The sequence below is a fragment of the Rhizophagus irregularis genome, chromosome 29 (assembly GCF_026210795.1).
Source record: "Rhizophagus irregularis chromosome 29, complete sequence".
NCBI lineage: Eukaryota > Fungi > Glomeromycota > Glomeromycetes > Glomerales > Glomeraceae > Rhizophagus > Rhizophagus irregularis.
Window position 1 is genome coordinate 944,151 of NC_089457.1, and position 26,641 is coordinate 970,791.

Consider the following 26,641-nt stretch of genomic DNA (forward strand, 5'->3'; position numbering starts at 1 on the left):
ACTGATATCTCTTTTCTCCCATCCAATAACTATTTATTACTGTGCTGTTGTCATTCGTGGTTGCCACTATTATTTCACCACTACTGCTATCCACTATTAGTCTATTACCGCCGCTACTGCTATCCACTATTACTACTGCTATCCACTATTAGTCTATTACTGCTATCCACTATTAGTCTATTACTGCTATCCACTATTAGTCTATTACTGCTATCCACTATTAGTCTATTACTGCTATCCACTATTAGTCTATTACTGCTATCCACTATTAGTCTATTACTGCTATCCACTATTAGTCTATTACTGCTATCCACTATTAGTCTATTACTGCTATCCACTATTAGTCTATTACCTCCGCTACTACCACCCGCTATTGCCATCACTATTATCACCACTATCATCACTCGCTACCACAAACCGTCGCTGCTACTCGTACCATCACCACCCGCTACTGTACTGCCACTCATTCATTATCTTATTATTACTTAAATTGATATTCTATGATACATCAAAATTGAAATATCTAATTTTGATGTTTGATTATAATTTCTACCAGTAAATTCTATAGTAAAATATTTATCTACTATAATTTAAAATTTTTTTTATCTAATCAATTTAATCAATTCATCGGAATCATAAAAAAAAAATCTTTGAAAGTCTTGATATTTTTTTTTGATTACCATTTTTTTTTCGATAATTAAAGTTGAATCAATAATAGGTTTTAATAAGAAATTCTTTTAATAAAAAGATTATAAATTTTTTTTTCATCATCTTGAAATTGTTTTTTTTAAAAAAAACATTTCTTAAAATTTTTTAAATGGTAAAAATATATATATATATATTTTAATTCATCTTTATAATTCAATAAAAATTCTTTGATTTTTTAAAATCTTTTATATTATTATTATTATTATGATTTCGTTTCTTGTAATTCCCTCATTTTAATATTTATTTTCTAAACTTCATCTTTTGATAATCATTAATCCATTATAATTAATTAAAGATTTGTTTCTTCCAAAATAAAATTGTACATTTCATTCATATTAAATAATAATTTTGAATTAATTATAATAAAATGTTTTTCAATCTTAATCTTCAAATTTTTTAAAAAATGTTGTGAAGGTGAAATAGTTTTTATATAATAATAAAATAAATTTTTTTTTTTTTTAATCAAATTTCCACCAAAAATTACAAAGAATATATTGTTGAATATGATTAATAATTTCTAAAAGTTCCATTTCATCAGCTGTTATCATTAAATCTATTAATTTTATTAATTCAATGTCTTCATCATCTTCGATAATAATAATAATTCCTGTATAGATATAACGAAGGATAACTTCAAAATTTAATGGTGATGTGTTTGTTTAATAAAATAAATTATGTTGTCTTTGATCGTAGCCCAATAATTTGATAATGCACTTTTGGAACAATTTGATCTCTCTCGAAAAATTGATGAATAAGCTTTGAAAGATTTTATATCATTAAAATCTTTCTTAACTTCAATAATTACGTTATAATCCTCTCATGTCTTATATAATTGCTTTAATTAGTCGTTTGTGACGGTGCGCATGATGTATGTTATGATTAAAGTTTTGGAAAAAAGAAGAGAGAATTTGTACGAACTATTCTACAATTTTTAAGCGCGACAACAAAAAGCACGTTTTAATTAACTATATATGGGACAATTAATTGCGATTTCTTAACATATCTAGTATATATGCGTTTATATCTACGATCTACGATCTAGCTTATCAGATCACCAGATCAACCTCAGAATCGAAAGTGAATTCAAATGATATGATCTGTAATTCAATAAAATCAAATGACTAATAATTAGGCAAGTCAAATGCATTACAATACTTCATAATACACGAGTCTACATTTTAATTTAATTAATTAATTATTTTATTTATTTTATTTTAATGTTTCTCTATTTCAAATTTTATAAATTTTTATTCATATAGTACAGTAACATTCACCATTCCCATTTTCAACTCTATGTAAAAGTCCTTTTAAACAGAATGATTTTTTTCTAAATTTTTCTTGTATCTTTCACACTCAATCTTTACTGGATTCAGATCTTCCGAAATGTCAAAATAACCAGTCTCCTTATAATGCCATCTTTTCATCCTTTGTACTAATTTTAACCATGAATCCTCTATTCTTTTATCAAGTACTTGAGAACAATAATATATAAATTCGTCAATATGTATCTTCTCGAATAATTTTATCCCTTTTCTTCGGCCTAATTAAAAAGTCGTTCTATCAATATTTATTCAATAATATAAAGATTAAATGAATGTATTTGTTACCTAATTTCATTAATGGTACTGTATGAAACAATAATACGCCCCAAAATTCTTTTGGTGATATTTCAGAGCGTAAACATTCAACTAGTACTTGTGCTGCTTGGACATAAAATTCATCCTTATATTTTTTTAAAAATAAAATAGTTAGCATATCTTATTTTGTTACATGGTAGATTAAAAAAAAAAAAATGAAAAGGTTACCTGGATTAAAGAATGATACAATCTATATCTTGACAGAAAGTTAACCGATTCATTGGAATTTTTATCAACAGGAATACTATCAAGTACTTCACTAAACATAATTTTACCTATTAATTAAATAATAAATTATTTAAATTTTTCCGAAAAATATATGCATATATATAAAGTTTTAATAAATTATCCTTACCAGATTCAACATACTGTGTTAGAAATATATTACAAATTGCTTTAAGACTTTCGTCTTTTCCTGCTCGCATATAATAAATAATAGTTGAAGCATATCTCTTTATCTGCATGTATTTGGTGCCCATAGTCTAATAACTTAAAAAATCAATTTAGAATTGTATAATATTAAAAAAGGACAAAAGGAAAAAAAAAGGAAATGGAAAAAGGAAAATTAATATGGTAAATTACCGTAATGATACACTTCTCGTCGAATTTTAATCCATTATCTTCACAAATCTTTAATATTTTCTCGAATTTTCTCTCGTTATCAAAGGGAATTTTTCCAACAAACTATAGTAATAAATGTTTACTATCAATTTAGAATCCTATTCAGAAAATTAATTCCTTAAAATAATCTTATTTTCTTACTTCTTCCATAAATACTTTTCCAAATTTCTCGCAATGCTCCAAATATTTAAACCCAACCTGCCATAGTGTAGAGTGCGTTAATAATGGTTCCGCAAATTTAATTAAATAACCTTCACGATGCTGATGCAACAATCTAAAACATTAAATTTTCATTAAGGAAACAATAAAACTCGTTATTGTTCAGTCGATTAGGAATTAGGAATATGCGAGATTTTAATGACCAATATTGAAAACGTTATTAGTGACATTAATTCCTATTGGTCACTGCAGTATTCCTAATGACTGAACGTTATCGGATGGTCTTCGACCAATATCTCTTTTCCCCATCCAATAACTATTTAATATTTTCAGTTACTAATAGAAAAGGATACAAGCTCTTTCCGCCTATTGTTTCATCCAGGTCGGTTTTGCAAAGTAAGTCTGTTAAATGTGATAACAACCACGGATCGATATGTTTACAGTAGCTTAATGCCTAAAGAAAAAAATCGAGTTTTTTTATTCTATCAATTATAACCTAATTCAAAAAGGATTATTATTTCAAAAACTAATTACGTCATCAATACGTTGATAAAAAATTCGTTTTAGAGCCTGGCTAGTGGGATCAGGATGTACAGAGAATCTAATAAAAACCGGCCCTAACGTAGATCTGTGTACAATTAAAAGTGCGTGAGAAGAAATTTAACAACAATATATGATGAAATGAGGTTGATCACGTAATTTACCTTACATCTGAAGTTTCACATTTAGGATATTTATGATAAACTAGGGCGACTAACCCTTCCAACCACGAAGAACTTTTAGCTAGAATGGCATCAGGATCACCGGATAATATTTTCAGAATCATAATAAAATTCTCCTCTAAAAATTTATTCTCCAGAATTATAGATTTTTGTAATTGTCTAAATAAAAGTAATAATTTCTTTAATAAAGATAAAATGATATAAAAAAAAAGCGTAAACATTATACTTACGAGCACTGCGAAAGCCAATTTCTCCAAGCTAAACCTGTATCATATGAAGACATTTTTGGTCTAGATTTTATGCACTTTATAACGGATTGTATAATATCATTTATTATAATTTCTCTATTAATGATTTGATCACTTGTAATTTCCACTGCCATAATTATACTTCTTAAAAAATTTATCGCTTGTGGAAACAAACCGCGAAGAATTAATCTAAATATATGGAAGATTTACACTATTAGTTATGATTAAATATTAAGAATATAATTAACATGTAAGACTAAAATAATATGTACTTATATAATCTTGACCAGAAAGTCACAGTGTTACGAAGATTAGGACTATCTCTTAACTCATTCAATTCTTCTTCTGTTAAAGCTAGAGGAAATTAAAAAATATCTGACATCACATATCATTGAAATGTAAAAGTTATTTACGTGGACTTAACTATATATTATATAACTTACCTCCTAAGGGGTAGCATTCATTTAACCAAGTCAATAAATCTGTTGATAATCTCTGATATCTTTCAGATTTGATGAAATACATAATTCGACATAACTCCCAAATGGCCATCATATCTCTAAATGTACTGATTTCATTCTGGATTTGTTTATCTTTAATTGGGATCTATGTACATAAATACATACAAATAAAGTTAATTAAACAGGAATTATAAGTAAATATTAAAAAAAAAACGCGCGAACCTCTTGAAGACTCTTAATATGATTCACGATAGCGTTTACATAATTCCATGAGATATCACATAGTAATTTTTCTCGCATCCTATTAATTTATAATATCGATTATAAATCTTCCTTCAAAAAAATGTATACATAAGTATATACTTGGAAGTTCTATATAATTCAACTCACGACTTTTCGCGCCATTCTTTGCTAAAGGGTGCTCTGGCTGCTTCTCGGAAAATAGAAAAAGCTTCATTGTAAAACTAAGAAAAGAAACAATTGTATGTTAACATTCAGTTAAAACAAGAAATTTCCGACTATCACATACATATATTACTCACTACTCTTCGAGAGTCTATATCATGTACTAAGGAACAATTATAAATTTGAGTATCCAAAGTGAAACTCTCTTTTTTGACCTTGAAATTTTAACTAATTGTTAAAATCACTTTTTAGCTTACGCGTTTTAAAATAAAGATTAAATTACCTTCTCTTTCGGCTCCTTTCCAAAAACATAACACGCAAAATCTTTTGAACGAGTAGGATGAAATTTAACTCCAGTACTTTGATTTGAAGTAGACCAAAAATTTGAATCATATTTAAAAAGTGGGTTAAGAAAGATAGTTTGTTTCCGAGTTTCTGGTTTAAGGTCATTTTCTTCAACTTGTTTTCCTTTTCCCTTGCCAAGATACGCGTCTTCCTTTAAGAAAGCTTCAGTAATAACAGAAGCCTCATAGAATTGTGTTGAAGAAGGAAATGAGCTTATACCCTCGAATTGCGAATAGTCAACTGGTGGAGGTTCAAAGGTAAAAGGTGTAAACTGTAAAATATTTGAATTATGCTCTGGAAATAATGACATTGTAATAAAACTTATAAGTAGATGAAGTGTGATAAAAAATTCCTCTCCTAATTTTTTTATAAAAAAAAAAAAGGGAAAAACATTATCGATCAACACAAAGAACAAACTACGCCTATCACGTGATAAATTATGAAGTCAGTAATGATAAATATGATAAATATGGAATAAAGCATAAAAAAAAATTTGTAACTCACTGTCGATGTTACCTCAAAAGTCAACAATGACAATGAAGTTTATTTATTTTTTATTTGTCAGTTGCATAAATTCTTTTAAGTATTTATTCTTTATAACCTATGAAATCCAGTATATTATATTGATCTGAACTAAATAAAAACTTAATATCCCAAAAGAGATAAAATAAAAGCCACACCGATTGGAACTGTTAAATTATCACTTCCCATTGGACTGATAGCTTCGAAAAAAGTGCTAACGCTTGCAGAAATTAAAGCTCCGGTAAAATAATTACTAGTTGTTAAAGTAGGGGGAGACATAATATACCAAAAGAAAAGAACAGAAATGATAGTAGCAACAAAATTTGCTAGTGAGCCCTCAATAGTTTTTTGACCCACATCTCCCATAACTTGATATCTAAGTACTCCATATTTTCTGCCGATGATACTGGCAAATGCGTCACCAAATGTCATCGCCATTATTCCAGCTATAAGAAAATGGTATTGTTAAGAAGAAAAAGTAAAAGAAACAGGTTCATGCAAAGGATAAACATAAATTTACCGATCGCAAGATATTCGCGTCCATCATTAAACCATCCAAATAAGAAAGCACATGAAAATGGAAAATATACCGTACCTAGGGTGGCACCTTTCATCGGATCTATAGAAAAAAAATCATTAGTTTGATGCAATTTTACTTATTTTCATATTTATGATTGCAATTTTAAATTTACCCATTGACTTAAACATTCTTATCCTAAGGAAAATATAATTGATGACTACAAAAGAACCAGTTAAAAATACCACATATTCCCGTTGTTCAAATAAATATAAAAGTAAAAACATGAAGGTTCCGCTTAACACGTGAATAATTTTTCGGGAAACATGAATAGGTATATTAAAAGTTCTTTGTGTTATTTCAACAGTTAGAAGAAGAAATGAAGCATAACCATAAGATATTGCGAGAGCTTTTAGAGTTGCGAACGTTGGCGAAGGAAGAAGAGTCATTGAAAATTTAAAAAATCGATAACTCCGAAAATGGAAAACTTTGTACTTTATAAATGAATAATTGGACAGAGATCTACAATCTACATTTTTAGATTTAAATCGTTAGAAAACCGTAAAAAAAACGGTATTCAGCATAAATTGATAAAAATATACCACAATATAATTGTTATTTAAAATGAAATAATAAAATAATAATAAGTGAAATAAAAGATGTTCGAAATTATTAATGTCCGGAAAATCCGGAAAAATGAAACTCACTTTTTATGTGGTTCAACAATAATTTTTGAATTGCTTTTACGATTAAACTTTGAAACAAAAATGTAATATATAAAAAAAAAAGATTTTATTAATAATATTATATAGAAAAGAAAATCGAATTTAAGAAAAAAGTATTTATTCTATTTATATTCATTCAAAAAATCCTTATTAGATGGCTTATCATTTCGCTTTGTTTTCGTACCCTAATTTGGCAAAATTGGACGAATTTTACATTAACTATTTATTGATATGTTTGAAAGCTTGATAAACCTAAATTTTTTAATTTATATCTTTTAAGTAAGCTTAAAGATTGGTGTAATTTCCATTTTCATACAACAAAAGACCATTTTCGTAGCGAGAAACCGTAATTTGCATTGTTTTTCGATAATTTATTTTATATTTCTCATTAAAGATTTCAATTCTTTTTTTTTCCTTGAAAATTTATAGGCAAAAAAAACGTTTATATTTTATTAATTACAGTATATTATATTACGAAGTACAAAGGATAAAATTAAATTAATTAAATCTAAATGTTAGAAACGAGAAGATTGTCAATAAAGGGTATAGTTATCTGATTATATTTTGTTATTATATTAAATAATGTAATAATATAATATTGTTAATGAGAATATGCATGAGATAATGAAAATAATAATAATAATAATAATAATAATAATAATAATAATAATAATGAATATATTATAACTTTCTGGGAATGAAAACTGATAAAACACTGGGTTTGGGTATTGGTCACGTTGACATTGCCCAAGGGACGGGGGATTGGACCGATAGGATTTCTTCCTTCTTCATATCATCATTATTTATTAATAAAAAGAAAAAATAGAAATTTTAAATTAAAAGAAAAAATGTAAGTTTAAAAGATAAAATTTGCTTACGAAGATTAAACATTCTTTTATTTCTAAAATATACAAAGGATGTTAACAAAATGTTCCTTAACAATTAACAAAAATACTGTAATATATTTTACCGATAATAAATATATTTAGCTGATTGACGATGAGAAATTGAACGACTTATCATCACATATGGATTTTTATGATGTTTGTACTTATTCATACCTTCTTTAATAATATCATCATCAACCTAAAAAAAAAGGAAATAAAATAAATAAAAATAAACCAAAATACTAGCAAATTATAATATCAACATACATGTGGGGGTTGTTTTGAATATTTTGCCATTTTTACAATTATTTAGAAAAAGAATAATTAGATTTATTCTGAAAAGCAGAAAAATATATAATGAAATAAGGAATAAAAAAAAGGAGGATGCATTCTATTTATTACTAAATCTTGAAAGATAAATTCTTGTTTCACGCATATACTGTATATTTATTGTATATATTATATTATACATTATTCAAAGCTTTGATTTGTATATTATTAATATAATATACATGCTTGAAAGGATTTAAGAGTACCTGATCGAGCATCACTTTCAATCATTCCCCATTGTGCAATTATACTAGTAAATAAACAGTAAAACAAAGTATTTGTTCTTACTAATGATAATTTCGTAATCTTGAATTTGTATTTACATTATTAATGCAAATAAAGATTAGGAAGATAACATTAAATATTTTGAAAGAATTCTTCCCTTTCTTTTTCCCAAATCGCTTTTTACTTTTGAGTGCAATAAAAATCATCTAAAGACTTTGCTCTATCCCTCCTTGATATTTTATTCTATGCTTGTGTTGGTACAGTCAATACTATTCAAATATTCACCAACATATTTTCAACAAATATTTTCAAAAACATATTTTCAAAATATCTTTTTAATAGATGTAATCCATAACCAATACCTATTCGCCAAGTATAATTTAAATATCATATCTAATATTATATTATATAATCACTATCGGATAATATCGATAATCAATAATTATTATCCAATCAATTTAATCAATTTCAAAATTCAGATTTCGAATTTGAATAATGAATTAATTGTGATTTTTGTGATTTAATATGAATTATGATCCTAATTGATGTTTGAATATGCAAATAATTATATTCAAATATCAATAAAAATAATTAAATATTCATCAATTTAATCTATGAAAAATGATTTTTCTTGTAAAATATTGCTATTTAATAGATTGTTAACCTTATTGTATACTCCACTTCGGGTTAAGGATTCCTGAGCATCCTTAAAATATAGTCAGATCCTTAATATAATTCTTTCCACGCGTTACATTCATTATTTAGTTGCTCATTCCATTAGCATAATTGAGCACGTAAATATTAAATTATTTCTTCTTCCTCTTCTTTGCTATCTTTAACTTATTACAAATAATTCTTTTTAAATTTTCTTCGTTTTTTTTAAAGACAAAAAATTCTCTTTTTAAAATAAAATAATGCCTATACATATCTTTAAATCTGTGAGCCAAAAGACTATAATTATTTATAGCTATTTAATGTAAACCAATTTTATTTTGCTGGTATAAAGTATTAAATTATCAAATGATGTTTTTAAATAAATAGATTGGTTTCGTGTTCATATTAAAAAAGGGTTTAATTAACTTACTAGAACTTTATATTGTTAAACTATTTAGTATATTTAAAATTATCTCGTTTCAACGTCCTAAAACTTTGAAGAGTAAGAAAAAAAAAATTTTTTAATTTTTTTTTTCAAATTTGTGTAGCATTTAAGCATCTAATATTTATTTTGTGAAACATAAAAATTTCGAAGCGACAGAACGATAATCATTTCAAAGGATCTTTTTTTTTTTAAAAAAAAAAGTGAAGAAATTTTACCAGATGGCTTTATTTAAAGATTTTGAGACATTATGTGAGAGTTCTTATGTCATCTGGTTCAAACATTGTCTCATTATCTCAATTATTTCTGTCGCTATTGCAAATATAATTATGTAAACATCAATAAATTTGGCTCAAATATTCGAACAAAGAATCAGACTTTGACTAAATTTCAATTGATCATTTTGTTTCATTTTCGCTTATGCAGTAATATGCTGAATAAGAGAATGTTTTAGAGATGGATAAAATTTTTTTAAAAAGAAATACATCATAAAAGAAAAGGTATTTATTCTCCGATTTTCAGTTTGCATATCATAATACAGTATGCGTTGGCAGAAATTAAATCTGTTCACTTAATGACTGGTAGATAAAGAAATATTTTTTTTTTTCACCAGAGAACTCGGGTTGGAGAAACTAGGGGTCTTGGCAAGTTGGTATGAAAAGGTGAAACTTGGTGAAACTATATTAAAAAAAGTCATCAAATGTCAAAATTACCAAAACTATATTAGTAATGGAGAACTGGAAAAACTCTGCTAAATCTATATTAAATTTATATTAAAATCTTAGTGAAATTAATTCTAGAATTTTGAAGGGGTTTAAACAAGCAACTTTATTTATTTGTATCTGGTTTAAGATTATGGTTGAAAAACAGAATTAATAAATCTTGAATTATGAATTAAGTTGCAATATTTTGGCCTAGTAGAAATTATAAGTAAGATAACTGCTGCACATTTATTAAAGGACAAATCGGCAAAAAACAGCATACAAAGTACAAATTGGAATCTACCTAACTCTAAATATTAATAAACTACCATTTTGGAACCCCACGTATAAAGTAATATAATAACTTGTTAAATAATCACATACAGTATATAATTCTTACTATAATATTAAATAAAAAGTCTATTAAATTAAATTTGTAAAATTTACCAACTTATTATTTTAATTTATTAAGGAAATTAATTTTTTTTTTTTATTATTATTTTTATTTAGATGTGATCTTGTCTTATTATAACTACGCTTACTTACATATATAAAACTTAAAATAAGATAAACAAAATACATATAAGAATTAAGCATTATGAAACAAGACTACTTCTCCTAAGAACAAGTTGACCTGTCACCTAAACGGTTATATCACTATTAAAAACAATGATACAACCTAAATTTCTAGGTGACTGTCAAGATCTACCTAAAAATTTGCCCAATGCCCCCCTCGATGGAATGCTAAATCATTCCATTTGTTCCATCTAGTCTCATCACTAAAGTCTAATACATTGACATTTGTATCATCACACTTTTTACTATTCGACTTCATTTTTTTATCTTTACTACTAATATCAAACCTCTTTTCTTTCGCAACTACACATTATAAATAACGTGCATATATGATTCTTTCTTTATTAAAAAAGCTGTATGTACATACTATCAAATACAGAATGATGAAATTGCACGAAAAAAAATTTTCTAATTAATTCGTTAAAACTACTAAAAGAAGTCTATATATTTTTCTTTCAAATAAAATTTGCCATATGTAAATATAATCAAATATGAAATGGTGTGAAACTAAAAAATAAATTCAATAGACAATCTGTCTATATATTTTTCTTTCTAACCAAATAGCCTTATGTAAATATTATCAGATAAGGAATGATTTAAAATCCTAAAATAATTATTCATTTTTTTCCTTTTGATAATTTGTTTCTTAATAATTAGCCATCTCATAAAAGAAAATAGAAAAACAAAACAAGAATAACTAATTACTTATTAATACCTTCTTAATATCACAAATCCTCCTTTATCTTACGAGCTCTTATTGCACACTGACAAATTACATAATCATAAGTGATTTTATAATCATTATTTTATGGCCATTTAAAAATAGAGTTTAAGATTTGATATAACTAGAATACTTATCAAAGCTGTAATATATTCAAAAAATTATTTATATGTATCATTTAGATAAAATATTTTAAAAATAGTAAAATTAAAAGAAAAAAAAAGCTGGAATATTATATATAGACTATTATGATATTTTTAAAATTTATATGCAGGTGCATAGCAACACATCCTAGTATTGTTAAATTGCCATGTCATTTGCTTATTTTTCAAATAACATTTGTCATTTCTCATACTTTTTCATAGTAAAATCAATGTCATTTAATATCATTTGATGTCATTTCAATGTCATTTCAATGTTATTTGACAACACTAACTGTCACACCTCCATATTATATTAGATGTGTACTTTAAAAGTTAATTCAACAAGGCCAGTTTTAGGCTGAACTATGGCTAAAAGCTGGCCAATTTTTTAAAAAAATTCCAGAGTCAATTGTTACATTTTTACAAGTTCTGACTGTATATATAATTTGAAAATTTTTTGTTTAATCATAAAATTGATGATTAAAAAAAAAATTCAATGAATAAATATCACTAGTCAAAAACCAGGCAAACATGGCATAGTAGCCTTTATCTTTATTAAATTTATTCGAACTTTACAATTTACAAGAAATTAAAAAGAAAATTAAAAAATAAAACTAACTAAAAACAAAGCTATATAGTCTCCTAAGAAAAGATAAAGTAAAAAAAATTAATCTAAAAAAGAAAAATCGCTTTACACTAAATTTCTAGATCTTATGATATATTCAACCAAAGTAGAAGCAACTATGCTAACAAAATAACGAATAGCGCGCCCACTATAAAAATCGACACTCCATCCTGCAAAAGCTGTTATTAAGTAGCACCGTTAGACGACCCATAAAACCCGAAAAGTGATTAAACCAAGGCAAACCATATTTCATCGAGTTTTTCAACCAATCGGTTCTGGAGTCACGTGAATCGTGTAGAGTCGGAGGTGGTAAGGATGAGTAAGGTATGTACGTTGACAATGGCAAATTAGATGGCTTCGGAGTAGTTTTCAACTTATAGGTAATGTTCATCGCGTTTTCCCATCTACTTTTCTCATAAGAACGCGGATTCCAAATTCGTTTTCTGAACTTTTGAACAAAATTGTTATGAATAGCAGCGATAAGCCGATAACCTTAATCGCAGAGATTCTTGGAATAGATAAATCGACAAATAAGTCAATAAAGAGTTTAGGTAAACAACCACGGACAAGGGCGTAGGAGGACCAATTTGTAGAAGAAAAGGACCAGCATGAAAGAGAAGTGAGTTTAACAATAAATGGAGTAGGATCAATATCAGCCAAATTTCCTGCTTCCAGAATTTTGGAAATCAAATGATTTTGATAAGATTGGAGAATTTGTTGCATAGGTAGACGTCGTCTTTTGCACATAAAAAGGTGCATCAGGTCTTCCATGCGGTCGATACAAGAACGGCAAGTTAATTCATCCATGTATAAGTCTGGTCGGGTCCGTTTAAGCTTTTCCAATGTAGGCAAATCATCCAAGAAAAGTTTGAATTTAAAGGTTAGGTGTCTTGAAGCGTGCTCAGGAGTAAAAGATGCATCATGAGAAGGCTTGAAATTCAAAGTGAACCAAGTGAGTTCCCAGTCGACAATATAATCTGTATTAGATGATAATAAAGAGGTAAAATGAAATCGCGTTAAATTTAACAAATCGCGCATTAACTGCGTTTGATAATATTGTTTGAAAAGGTGTCGCGGATTAGATTCACAAACGACATCATTGTCATAAATTAAGACAAAATCATGGGCAGAAGCAAGGTCTATGCCAGAAATCAAAATACTGGATGACGCAGTATGAGCAGGTGTTGGCAGGAATCAGCAAAATCGTTTAAATAATTGCCAGAGTGAGCTTTGACTTTGACGGGAAAAACAGTCAAATTCTTGGAAAGGATAGTTCGTTCAATGATAGCCCAAAGTTCAAAATTGGTTGTTTTATAGTAAAGGCGGCTATTCGAATACACATAGGAAGAACAACTTCGAAGGCCGTCAATGGCAGTTTGCGAGTCAGTATAAATAGTGACTTCTGAGTCGCGAGGAGAGATGGTTAAAACTGCGTAAATAGCGGCAGCTTCAGCTCGAGAAGAAGAAGGATTATCTCGAATAAGGTGCACGAAGCATAAGTTGCAATAGAGTTAGGAAAACCTGCATCAGGAACAATTTGCATCCAGGACCAGCCCATAGAAACATCAGGAGCGCCTAGATTGATAAGAGATCCATCAGTGAAAAAGATGTAACGCAAGTCCGGAGATACGACCAACGGAAAATTTGCAAAAACAGCAGCAGCTGAGGATTCAATAGTGACAGGAGTAGCAGGAGCCTACGACGGTATCTGTAGAAGGGGAATCAAAATCAAAATCCAATCTACTATAATAAAGACGGACACCATCTTCTATATCAGCCCAATTAAGAGAATTGTCGTCAAGAAGTAAAGAACGTCTAATTCGCTCATTGGTAGTGGGCAGAATAAGCGAATGTTGTAGAGAGACCGTAAGCGTACAAAGGGTCAAATCAGCATTCCATTTTTTGGAAGGAGGCAAAGGAGTATGAGCAGCGCAACCAGGGCAAGGAGAAAGTCTAATGAGATCACCAGGCGAAGATTCACATTCAGGAGAAATCCAGTGAACAATAGAACAAGTACCACGACTTGCTTGGACCAAGAGTTGTTTGCCAAAGATGGGAGAACCATGATCGTCTAACGTGATAATCCAATTTTTTGTAGTGGGAGGAGAGGATAGGCAGGAAGCCAATTCATAAAATGAAGAGTCATTCGTATGTGCAACAACAAAATGATCCAGCAGACGATTAGCGGAGTCAGGAACAGTGGTAACTTGTTGAATATCTTTGTACCAAAAAGGGATACGGCCAGGGCTACGTTGTCCAACTAAATTGTCATAGTAAGCCTTCCAGGAAATTAAATGAGATCTTTGGGGAGTAACAAGCTGAGATAGATAAAACAGTTGTCGTTTTCGCAAAATAGGGAAATAGGCTTTAAGGGCCATGACATTTATTACGTAATATTTTAGGGGGTGAGGGGGTTGAAGACTGGTCTTATTAAAATCTTACGTTACATATGTATTGAAAATCACGTGACAAGTTTTTTTAGCAATTAATATTATTTATATTATTTTTTATATGTTTTTCTTCTAGTTTTCCATATTTATTTATCAATTACAAATTGTATAACTAATATATAAAGTTGTTATTGTTTTGGTGTTAAAATTTCGAAACTAGATCATGTATTAATACAAAAAAAAATCACAACTTTCTTATAACAATATCGAAGTCGATCATGTAATACAAAAAAAATCAACTTTTTTATAACAATATCTAAGTCGATCATGTAATACGAAAAAAATCAACTTTTTTTTATAAATATCGAAGTCGATCATGTAATACGACTTTTTTATAACAATATCTAAGTCGATCATGTAATACGAAAAAAAAAAGAAAATTTCATGCAAAAACAGATACCAACTTTATTTGAATACTAAAAGAATCTACTTAATAAAATTCCATTTGGTCACTCTCCGTCAGACAAATAACTTCTTAATGGAATTTCAACATACGGAATAAGACGTTTTGATGGCTGTGGCTGCAAAAGAGAAAAATCATCGAACGCCCTCAATTTTTGCGTAGTCTGTTTATTAAAACGTCCTTTTGACCGTCTTCGAGCCGTAGAATGTACTGTTCTTTTGTGTTTCGTTAAAAAGGTAATAGTAGGAAAGTACTTGTTACAAATAGAGCAGCAAAGACGGGAATGCTTTTCTTTAAAGGTTGGACAATGAGCATCGTATCCTGGAATTTTTAAAAGATCACAATACTGAAGTATGTGTATAGGATTTGTGAAGTGTCCGTCTTTGGCTTCGGTAACAGGTGGTAAAAAACCATTATAGGTTTCAAGAAATTCCATAGCTGCTTCAGCTCTAGGTGATCCACAACAACTTGTATCTTTGCATCTTTTAATATCGATCGAATACGCGCACAAATTGCAGTGTCTTTCGATCCAAGACCATGGAACAAAGCACTCGGAAAAGGTAATTTCGTCTGCTTCGTCTTTATCTTTATTTTGTGCGTTTTTTTGTTTCTGTTTTTCTTGCCTTTCTAATTCTTCATATCCGCCGATCTGCGGAATGGAGAGTTGTACCACCTAGGTGGTGATTATCGACGTTAACGGCAAATTAATATTAAAATATCAGATATTAATATATTTCGTGCGCACAGACGCGAAATATCCTATATGTTACACAAACAATAATAAAAGATTTAATTCTGCAAAATGATGTCATACTTCTTGTTATACTAAAGATTATCCATGTTAATCTTATTTTTATCAACGAAATAATGCCGTCAAATGCTGAGGACTCAAGTGATCAAGAAAATGTCGAAAACAAGATTCAAATTGAAGAAGATTCCACATACCCACTTGACAACAATATTACATATCGTGAACGCATGAATAAAATTACCAAACGTAGTTTTAATTATATTATTATTAAAGAAGGGGTTTACCCTAATGGAATTGTGTTGAATAAGAAAAATATACTGGAAACCAGTAATGAAAGTAATAAATTCCAAAAAAAAACGTACAAAATCCCACATGGTTATGTTGTAAAAACAACTTGGGGCCGAGCTGCTAAGAAACGAACTGTTTGTTGTGAAATTGACTATATTAATGCAATACCTCAATTTCGTATCAAATATGGTTCTAATTTTCAACATGTCATTTCTTCAACCAAATCTGCAACTGATGCAGCAATTAAATACGAACGAGTAAGTATTTACTAATTGGATTATATAATTTATTATATGAATCTTCATATAATTAAACTATTTACTTTAGTCGTTAAAGCCAGGAACTAAAGCAAAGATTTCAGGTCCTATATTATTTGGATTACAATTAGATAGCGTACGAAAGGCACGTGAATCAAGGAAGAGAGGAAATTTAATTAAGCCAGCTATTAATTGTACCCCATCAACACTTGAAAAACGCGCTAAAAAGCTTGCAACAAAAATACAATCTAACATCAAAAATGATGTCAAGGGGGTTTATCACCAATCTGATCAAGTCATATTGAACAATATTGAATTTTCTGTTAACAAAAAAGATTGTTTTCAAGTTAACTATGGACCTGAGAATGAAATTAATAAAACCCACAAACTCCGTTCTGTGGTAAAAGCAGTTGATCAAGGTCAAATATCCAGAGAATCTTATCGAGAACTAGCAGCAGTGGAGGCTAATTTACCACGCGAAAACTCTGTTTCTAATGAACGTATTGCGATCACTGATAATATGAATCAATTAATCAAAATATCACTAGTTGATATGAATGGAAGGGACAAATTAGAAGAAGCTTTGGGATCAGATGAATCAGAATTTAGAAATCCAGAAATTACTCAAGAGGCTATTGATATAATGGGCATAGGTATTTACCGAAGTATAAAAGATATCCTCAATTATATTATCCCTTATTTAAAAGAAAAGAAGGTATTGAGATTATCAGACACGACTATACATTTACGCATTTCTGGTGATGGGCGTAACGTGGGACGTAAAATCAAACACGTTATGTTAACTTTTATGATTTTAAATCATAAGGAGCGTCACCATCATGCAGATTATCACTATACTACGGTATTATACCCAGGGACTGAGAACTATAATACACTTGAATTTATATTAAATCCTTTTCTTAATGAATTACGGTCATTAAAGGAAAATGGATTGGAAGCAGCTGGAATTTTGTGGAACTTTGAGTTGTATTTTAGTTCAGATTGGAAGTTTTTAGCAATATGTCTTGGATTAAATGGTCCTACATCTAATTTTTTTTGTCCTTGGTGTTCATGCTCGAAACATCAACATGGTGACTTAAGCAAAGATTGGCGTATTGAGAAAAATATGGAGCAAATTGCAACAAGATATGAGGATGTCAATGGTCATATTCATCCTCCTCTTATAGATATGATTGCAATCAATCACATAATTTTTGATGAACTTCATGTTTTCTTACGAATTACAGATCGATTATGGGAATTGGTACTAGCAGAAATTAAAGAGCGCGATTTGTTTAATAATCTAACACGAGAAGTAATCATGAAAGAAATGCAACAATTGAAAGTATCTTTCTGTTTTTGGGAAAACAAAGAATCTCATAATTGGGAATACACGTCTCTTATGGGAGATGATAAAGAAAAAGTTTTAAGATTCTTTAATTTAAAATTACTCTTTAGACCATCTCGAGCACAATTAATTCGAAATCTTTGGGATCAATTTTATCAAATATATTGTGCAATTCGAGATAATACTACTGATCCAGGACAGTTGAAGATTCAAGCGATTGATTGGTTATCTTTATTTCTTACACCATCACAAGGAGATCCTAATGATCCAAGAACTTTTATACAAGGTTTATATTTACCAAGTCATGTCACTCCTTATATTCATGCGTTAGTGTATCATGGATGGGAACTTTTGGAGAAACATAAAAGATGGGGGCTTAAAGCATTTTCCTGCTCTGCTGTGGAAAAAAAAAACCATAACCAGGTCTCAACCTTCTTTCGTAAAACTCTTAAGAATGGAGGAAACCCATTAAAACGAAAATCTGCAATACAAGAAATTATTGAATATGAAAATCGTACACTTTATTTTACATATAACCCATTACCCGAATCTAAAAAAATCAAAAAACTTCGTATTAAGTAAAATTATATATGCTAATTTAATTTTTTTCTTTACTATTATTTTTATGATTTGATTTACAATAAAATCTATATTTACTCTTTTCTACTGTACATTTTGTAATTGCGCAATGTAAAAATTAAAATGTATATATCCCGCCATGTTTACAGTTCCATTAACTTTTGACATTTTTTTTTTCCATTCAATTAAAATTTCTCCACGTAAAAATCGTGGTCGTCTAGTTCTAATTGTTTTATGTTGTTTTCTAGTTGTAGATTGTAATAGCTGTTCGAGAGGATCTATTTCTTTTGACTGATCTTGTAAATTATTAGGAACATTCCACGGAATTGGATCCAAACATACTACATATGTTTGTTGACGTTGTGAATAAATTCTTTTCCCCCACTGGTCAGAATTTAAAATTTTACTTAAAACTTGATACGCGTCATGACCTCGAAATATACATCTATAAATTCCCCTCGCTTTGGAATAATAATGGATATTACCAGCAAAAATAGAAAAAAAAATGCTTTCAGGACATGGTATAGAAAATAATTTCTTCCCCATAGACCTAAAGTTTAAAGGTAGCTTTTTGTGTATTTCTGCAACTAAAATTTGTTTAAATTCAACAACAGTATTAACTGGTAGTTCATCAATTTCTTGGTGACGTTTATTATATTTTCGTACATTTTGTTGGTGTCGTGCTAAACCCTTTGAGTTCTTGAATTCTTTTTTGCAAGTGGAGCAGGTGGAGTTATTAGATTGAGAAAGCGTTGCTGAAGGCATATATTGCTATAATTCACGTTGTTTTAGAACTTAAAATAAAAAAATTAAAACAGTAAATAGTAGAATATTACATTTTATTTCCAGTAACGCGTATTTCTCACCTGAAAAAACAGATGGGTTTGTGAGAAAAGAGATGGGTTTTGCTCTTAGTTTTGTTGATTTTAGATGGTTTCTAGTGGTCATTTGAGGTTAACGTAACAATTAGTGACATCACAAATCAGGTGTTTTTGTGACACGATCGACCATTTTTGGGGTCAAATTTTGTTGTCAAAATCCGTATATCGGCGCATATGTCATCTTTTTCTTTTTCAGTACTCTTAAACTGCAAATCTTCAAAAGGATTCTCAATTGTGTCAATGTATTGGGCATCAACACGTTTCCCAAAAATTAAATTACGACTCCAAATATCACAAAGAGCCTTTCCGGCATGTTGAAAATTTTGAGCGGCCAATTCAGGATCCGTAACATCTCCTTGTGAATTCAAATGTTTACCAAAATGATCAATTGGTAACATAATTCCAGCAAGTTTCCCAGACAATGTTGCCATACCTCTTTCAACAGGATTATATTTGGATTGTCCCGGAGCATGGGTTCGTACACTTAAGTAATCTAAATCGAACTTTTTAAAAAGCTGACAATATACCTTTATATTTTTTAAATGTCTAGGATTTTCGTCTGGTCCTCCATCTACTAGTAACATCCAAATAGGCCGAATTTGTCCATTGCTAGTTTTTAGCATATCATCATATTTGGAATCCAAGGTGAGGCTTTCCAGATCTTGCATATGTGTGAGTGAGGATGTACCAACGGACCATTGGGGGCGTACAAAAATTGCAAGTTGTCCTGTTCGAAGCTCATCTTTTGATTCTTCTGGTTTCATAATTAAATATACTGAAGGAATCAATTTTTGCCTGCTTCCTGTAGGAAAATCATGATCGGCTACAGATACAGGCTCATTTATTGACTGTAAGGTGCGAAATGTTCGACTTACTGCAGGCACTCCAAGACCTATTTTCGCTTTATCATCTTGGGAAATAATAGTGGACATATCAGCAAACATTGAAGCAAATTGTTTTGCATATTTAACGGATGCAAGACAATAATGTCCGTCAATATGTTCTTGAGTATCTGTACGTGAAACTCCAGCTACTGCAACCCATGCTGGATGATGATGAGCCTTTGCAGCAATTGAGTTAGATTGTTTAGGTAAGACATAATTGTTTAGTGTTGTTCTCGCCATATATACGTTGTAATTTTCTTCAAGATTTTTGCGTAAATGTTCAATGATCCTCACTTTAACAACTTGTTTTCTTCTTTTTGAATCAGCTGATCCAAATTCAATTGAGTCATGAATCTGGTTGTGTAAATCTGGATATTCAAAAAGTAGTGATGGTCGTCCGGGATGATCATATCGAACTACTTCTTGATTTTCAGTAAGCATTTTAAGTTTCTTTGCTCTGCAATTCTGTGCGTATATTGCATTTCGTTTTAACTTGCTAATTTTATCCTTATTTACGCTAATTTCAGATTCGGCTTCTGCAATTTTTGAATGTATATCATTTTTAATCTGAAAGTCCGTTGTGATATTGTAAATTTGATTTAATTCAGCAAGTTTATTTTTGGCTATTTGAATTGCGTCTGCTATCTTTTTTTGAGCCGATGCATTCTTAGGAACTTCCAGAACAGGTTCAATTGGATCAATAATAGGTGGGGGAGTTGGTTCTACTCTAGGATTAGAGCAGTTTGCTCTTATTGTTGGTATAAAGTATGGATTAATTGGAGTAGTTATATATTCTTTAATTATATTATCAATTTCGGCAGTACTTTTATTTTTAATATTCCTCCATTCTTTTGCTGCGTCTTTACAAATAATAGCACGATTTGGAGTATTATTTCCCGTCCTTAACATAATACTATATGCATAAGCATTGGTAAATTCTTGATATTTATTATCTGGTGAATTAAAAATTAATTTTTTATTAAATTTAGGGCTGTAAAGGTAGGTTTGACGGCTCATTTTTAAAAACTTTTAGGATTTGAGAGTTAAGACGCGTTTATAGCAGCAGTTCGCAAAACTTTTTATTAAGACACGAAATTATTAAAATTCTCTTTATAGACATATTAAACATTAATGATTTATATTAAAACAGCAATCAAGATATGAAAATTCTTTAATTTTATATTAAAACAGCAACCTCTTCGCGTTTAAATGTATTAAAAGGGTATATATTTGTATAAAAATAGAAGTACGGCATTAATATAAAAATAGATTACGTAAAATAATTTATCACCCCTTAATAAAAAATGTAACATAAATAGCGCAGTAAAATTTATTAATATCACGTGATAAAACCATTATCTTACGTGGGGGTGTGGGGATCGGGCTTTATAGTAAAGTGATATTACGTAATAAATGTCATGGCCCTAAAGGCTTTAGGTGTCATGCATTCAAATAAAGGAACACTTTCATCTAACAAGGATAGGTTCGGAAGCTTCGAAAGTTGAGTATGAAGCAAACGAAAAGGAGTAGAAGTTAAGAGAGCAATAGTGCAAGCGATATAATCTTTCTTAAAAGAAAATAAAGAGACCATATAGACCAATCCTTAATTAAAAGAGGAGAAATAGGAATCAAAAAATTATATTGAATTAAACGCAATCTATAAATAAAAAGAGATTGAATAAAAGAGGAAGAAGAATTAGCCATTAAAAATAAATTGGTAATATGACATTGCCATTGATGAGCAAACAAATTAATTAAGCCCAAGGCTTGAGACAAAAATAAAATGGGATTGGGTAAAGAACGAGAAAAATTTGCTTTATGCTTCACAACAGATCGTATACTTCTCGTTATTAGGTGGCAGTCAGATTCAGACAAGTGAGTAACTTGCATCCGGTATTCGAGTTTCGGTATAAGAACAGCATTATGTAAATACACAACTTGTTTGGGAGAGAGCTTTGCCGGTCGGATGGTCGCAGCAAAGGAGCAGCATTCGCGTTTAAGTTGCTTTCTGACAAAATCACGGGAACTCTTAATGTTAAACCAGACACCTAAAAAACGAAAAGAAGTTGTCATGGAAATTGGGGTAATAATAATAGAAGGAACACTATTTAAAGAGGATAAATCCAAATTAAAAGTAATAGGGGATAAAGTGGAATTCGAAGTCAAAGGCAACGAATTAGTAATTAACACATATTTGTTATGATTGGCAGAAGTGTTGTTGATCTGATAAAATTCTTCAGTAATAGATAACATAAATTCCATGCCAGCTTTTGACGAGGAAATAAGAGTAGAGTCATCCATAAAGACTAAATTATTAATCTTCAAATCAGAAGAAGAAGTCGAAGAATTAATTAAGGACGGTGTAGAAAGAACATAAGGGTCCATCATTTCATTTTTCAAAACAGTAAGTAAGGGATCAATATAAATAACCCATAAAAGAGGAGAGATAACTTCGCCTTGGTCAATACCAATGCGAACCCTATAAGCAGGCGTAGATCCATGAGCAGTGAAAACGCGATTAGTGCGTTTCGTGAAAAGTGAAAGGATAAACTTAACAGCGGAAGCTGAGAGACGGATACGTTCTAGAGCAAAACGTAACATAGTCAGATCGACCAAGTCAAAAGCCTTAGAAATATCTTGGGAAAGAATCCAAAGCGGATTTTGTTGATATCAGCATCATGGATAATAGATTCTAGAGTAATGATAGGGTCGCGGCAAGAACCACCGAGAAGACCAGCGAAGTTACCACCTTTAAGAACATCATGTGAAGCCATAATAGTAGAAAGGCGATTATAAAAAAGTTTGACAAGGGATTTTCTAATCACTTCGAGTAAAGTAATAGGACGAGTATTTTTTAATTGACATTTCCATTCGTGAGGTTTGGGGATGGGAAAAACCATTGCTTGTCGCCATAAATCAGGGATATCAGCTTTGGAAAGGCATGCTTGAATTAAAATAAGTAGCAAAGCCGAGGTACGGGTACCAAGATGTTTAAGCATTTCATAGGTAATCATGGAAGGACCAGAGGCTTTACCGTTAGGAGTGGAAGAAACGGTGGATAACCATTCATCAAGGGTAGGGGGATTCATTAAAGAATCATAGATGGAGGAGGACACATCATCCATAGGTTGGTAGGCAGTAGACCATTTAGCCGGTAGTGTATCAAGAGACACCGGCGGAGTGGACTTTATAGGTACAAAATTTTGGAAAAGGTTAATAACCGCATCATCTATGTCCTTAGAATCAGTTAACAACTGAGGGTGAGTGGGATGGTCGATAAAGACACGGTCCAGAGTGATACGGCGATGGGTGCGAGAAAGCGCTGAATCAATAAAGGAGGAAAGGTCAGTTTCAAAATTATTATTTCTATCATCCAAATGGGCACGAATGGAGGAATCTTGAAATTCTTTTTCTTGAAGCAACTGAAATCCACGTAAGGATTTTGAAATAGTGGATAAATCATCAAGAAGTGACTTGAAGTTATCATGTCGACATGATGAAAGAGAAGAGGGCAAAATAGGAATGAAAGTAAATACATTTTTATATAATTGTAAAATGTTTTGAAGTCTAATTAAATGAGTAGACCACTTATGTTCATGGGCAGCAGAAAAAGTGGAAGGATGTTTGCGCAATATACGTATCAAATGCATCAGGCGATTTAAAAACCGATAATGTTGAGTTAAAATTTCCAGATCTTTAGGGACCTTAGGAGTATAATTGTTACCAACTATATAAGAAGGTAAAGTAACATTGCCAGCTTTGAGGATTCGTGATTGAAGATATTCGCACATTTGGTTGATATGCCAGGAGGAAAAGGTTGAAGGTGAAACATCACATAAAGCATCAGTTTGGGCAGCGAATTCCGTCCATTGAATATCAGTTACAGAATCAAATTTGAAGACGCGACGGGTTTGACGCTTAAGTTGTCGAGTGCGAGCCAATTTGGTAGAGGTAAAAAGTAAAGACATATCATAGTATGTGATGACAGGGTTATGATCAGATGTGCAAATGTCTTGAGCATTAAAAATGCAAGCAGTAAGGGCATATCCTTTGAGGAGAGGGCAAGACCATACATAATCAACGCGAGTAATTTGGTCATTGCGATGAAAGGTACCTAAGGAGTTGGAAAGATTAATAGAAGTATAGTCTTCATATCCATGAGAAAGGAGATGAAAAAATAATCGGTGAATATGTTTTGAAGCAATTTGAGGTTGATTAAAGTAAATAGGATAATATTTATCTAAATGCATATTAAAATTGCCACAAACAGCATGGTAAAAACCAGCTTGTTTAGTAAGGGTAAGTTGTTGAATAAGCAAATCAATAGTGTCAGTGCGCAAAACACTTTCGGCAGGGGGAGGGATATAAATAACGAATATACGCAATTTAACATTGCCTTTAAAATATAAGTCAACAGAAAGCAAACGTGAAGAATGGGATTGAAAATCTTGTACATGCGAAGCAAAAGAATTTTCTATAAAAAGAGAAATACCACCAGAGGAAAGAATTTGTTTAGAAGTATCCAAATTAGAAGAGAACACAGTATAATTAGAAATGCGCTTGGATAAAAACTTCATTTGTTTAGGGTGAAGATGAGTATCAACGATACCACCAAAAGAAATATGTTTCAAGGAAAAGAAAGTAGAAATTTCATCTAATTTAGTCTGACCATGCATTTTAAGGCCATTAACATTAAAAGAGGAAATATTAAATGAATTGGGGATAGGAGAAGTGTTACTAGAGGAAGAAAATAACGATTCATGTGAAAAAATATCCGTAACATTATCAGGGTTGGGAGGGTTGCGTACAAAGGTGTCATAAGTAAAATTATTGTCCGACATTAAAACACAATGATAAAAACAGTCGGGGAGTTAAAATTTAAAGAAGAAAATTAAACAGAAGCAGCTGAATCAGCTTGTTCCAGGGGAGCACCACCAAGGGAGCCAATGAATTGTTTGATATGACCAGTGAGTTGATCCAATTTACTTTCAATAACGACTCTACTATTTTTGAGATCGTTAATTTCTTCTTGCGTGGAGGAAAGAGGGGTAAAAGGAGGAGCATTTGGGGAAAGGTGAGAAGGAGGGAGCGAGGTGTTAGGAACAATAGTGAATGTAGGCGAAGGTCGCGTTAAAATACTTTTGGGGGGCAAGGAATATTTAGCGGAAGACTGAATATTAAGCGGAACATGAGTAACAGGGGCATCTTCTTGCATGAGATCCGGTTCAGGCTCATTAGGCGAAGGAAGTGGATCGAGGCCAAGGTGTGATTCAATACGAGACATCCATTGGTCAGCAAGTTCAAGAGCGGAGATGCGTTTGTGAAAGTTGGCTACTTCACATTGTAATTCACGCAAAAGGTTAAGAATGTTATTAGCATCATCAGGAGATAATGCAGAGTTAGGAGTTTGTCGGGGCAAGGGACGTGCTGTAGAACGAGAGGAAGAAGAAAAGGAGACCGATCGTTCTTTGCTATTATGGCGGGCACGTTGGGAGATATTGGGAACGGGTTTGTTATGATTTTTATCATTATTGTTATCACGTCCAGAATTGGAAGCAGATCAATCTTTAGATTTGGAGCGAGATCAGGAGCGAGAACGTGCATTAGCAGTCTTAGAATTGGAGCGGCGAGATTGATTAACATTAAAACGTTCTTTGAGTTTTACAACAGGGTCGCGAGTGCGACTTCTGCCTCTAGTTTGTTTAAGTGGGCAGAAATTTGGGGCGCAACCTAATTTGCCACATCTGTGACAAAGTTTATTAGTATTATCTGGGGAAGACCAGAAAAGTACATGACCTTGGAAGCTAATAGTTTGTTCCATAGCAGCATCCATGGTTTCTTGGGAGTTGAAGGTGACATAAGCCCATCTTTTGGGTTTGTAAGAATTCAGAGAAAGTGGCACATTAACAGCTTTGGTGCCAAGATTACGAGTAAGAGGAGCCAAGTTGATATCCTTAACATTAGGGGGAAGCTGAGTGAGAGTGGCGACGTATTGACGGCGCGCAGCCTTTTGATCTATAGTATAGAAACATGGGGTGATTCTGAGGCAGGTGGAAAAACAGTATACAGCCCATTGATCGGTAAAACGAGCAATTGAATCGGCGTGATCATATACAATACGGGCTTGCTGGACTTTGGCATTGGGCTGGAAAAGAGGCGGCAAGAGGTGATATTACCAAATTTTTTAAAATAAGCCAACAGATTGTCCTTTTTAATGAAGAAAGGGATATCGGTAACTTGGATAGCCCGGAGATCTTCATTGGATCAGAGTTGGCGAGGGTCATGTGCATGAAAAATTAAGTCAGGGAACTCAGGATGAGTGGAACCAACGCACAAATCGCGTGCTTCAGCGGTATGGAAGTGGATAATGAGGCGTTTGGCTTCGCCAGAGCCAGTCATACGTGCTTTTCCAGTAAACGACTCATA

General features: G+C 31.0%; 6 protein-coding genes across 6 annotated transcripts; 2 read left to right on the top strand and 4 right to left on the bottom strand.

The window, feature by feature from the left end:
- Positions 1 to 1,940: 1,940 nt before the first annotated feature.
- On the bottom strand, positions 1,941 to 5,616 carry OCT59_019559 (uncharacterized protein; the record flags this gene model as incomplete). The annotated part of the gene is made up of 16 exons (XM_066143611.1): positions 1,941 to 2,248; positions 2,316 to 2,430; positions 2,514 to 2,620; positions 2,701 to 2,827; positions 2,928 to 3,029; positions 3,108 to 3,240; positions 3,479 to 3,579; positions 3,660 to 3,753; positions 3,830 to 4,006; positions 4,078 to 4,284; positions 4,368 to 4,440; positions 4,539 to 4,701; positions 4,779 to 4,857; positions 4,947 to 5,020; positions 5,099 to 5,176; positions 5,245 to 5,616. The coding sequence occupies 16 exons, from the start codon at positions 5,614 to 5,616 to the stop codon at positions 2,016 to 2,018; spliced, it is 2,235 nt and encodes a 744-aa protein (XP_066005345.1). The 3' UTR covers positions 1,941 to 2,015.
- Positions 5,617 to 5,805: 189 nt separating this feature from the next.
- Positions 5,806 to 6,816, bottom strand: OCT59_019560 (uncharacterized protein). Its single transcript, XM_066143613.1, has 3 exons — positions 6,521 to 6,816; positions 6,349 to 6,447; positions 5,806 to 6,274 (listed from the first exon to the last, which is right to left on the bottom strand). The coding sequence occupies exons 1-3, from the start codon at positions 6,792 to 6,794 to the stop codon at positions 5,952 to 5,954; spliced, it is 696 nt and encodes a 231-aa protein (XP_066005346.1). The 5' UTR covers positions 6,795 to 6,816; the 3' UTR covers positions 5,806 to 5,951.
- Positions 6,817 to 7,671: 855 nt separating this feature from the next.
- OCT59_019561 (uncharacterized protein) lies at positions 7,672 to 8,254 on the bottom strand (the record flags this gene model as incomplete). Its single annotated transcript, XM_066143614.1, has 4 exons — positions 7,672 to 7,856; positions 7,949 to 7,971; positions 8,041 to 8,156; positions 8,225 to 8,254. The coding sequence occupies 4 exons, from the start codon at positions 8,252 to 8,254 to the stop codon at positions 7,672 to 7,674; spliced, it is 354 nt and encodes a 117-aa protein (XP_066005347.1).
- A 7,840-nt stretch (positions 8,255 to 16,094) lies between these two features.
- OCT59_019562 (uncharacterized protein) lies at positions 16,095 to 18,542 on the top strand (the record flags this gene model as incomplete). The annotated part of the gene is made up of 2 exons (XM_025312866.2): positions 16,095 to 16,523; positions 16,594 to 18,542. The coding sequence occupies 2 exons, from the start codon at positions 16,095 to 16,097 to the stop codon at positions 18,451 to 18,453; spliced, it is 2,289 nt and encodes a 762-aa protein (XP_025188805.2). The 3' UTR covers positions 18,454 to 18,542.
- Positions 18,461 to 19,410, bottom strand: OCT59_019563 (uncharacterized protein). The gene is made up of 2 exons (XM_066143615.1): positions 19,317 to 19,410; positions 18,461 to 19,221 (listed from the first exon to the last, which is right to left on the bottom strand). Exon 2 carries the CDS (start codon positions 19,213 to 19,215, stop codon positions 18,535 to 18,537), a length of 681 nt encoding a protein of 226 aa, XP_066005348.1. The 5' UTR covers positions 19,216 to 19,221; positions 19,317 to 19,410; the 3' UTR covers positions 18,461 to 18,534.
- Positions 19,411 to 19,801: 391 nt separating this feature from the next.
- Positions 19,802 to 20,764, top strand: OCT59_019564 (uncharacterized protein; the record flags this gene model as incomplete). The annotated part of the gene is made up of 5 exons (XM_066143616.1): positions 19,802 to 19,805; positions 19,882 to 19,976; positions 20,140 to 20,181; positions 20,542 to 20,648; positions 20,743 to 20,764. The coding sequence occupies 5 exons, from the start codon at positions 19,802 to 19,804 to the stop codon at positions 20,762 to 20,764; spliced, it is 270 nt and encodes an 89-aa protein (XP_066005349.1).
- Positions 20,765 to 26,641: the final 5,877 nt, after the last annotated feature.

Excerpts from the sequence above, each read along its gene's own strand:
- OCT59_019560 (XM_066143613.1), bottom strand. The coding sequence starts at position 6,794 with ATGACTCTTCTTCCTTCGCCAACGTTCGCAACTCTAAAAGCTCTCGCA. Across the intron at positions 6,448-6,520 it reads AAGAATGTTTAAGTCAATGG|ATCCGATGAAAGGTGCCACC; the intron begins GTAAATTTAAAA and ends TTTTTTCTATAG. Across the intron at positions 6,275-6,348 it reads ACGCGAATATCTTGCGATCG|CTGGAATAATGGCGATGACA; the intron begins GTAAATTTATGT and ends ATTTTCTTATAG.
- OCT59_019563 (XM_066143615.1), bottom strand. The coding sequence starts at position 19,215 with ATGCCTTCAGCAACGCTTTCTCAATCTAATAACTCCACCTGCTCCACT.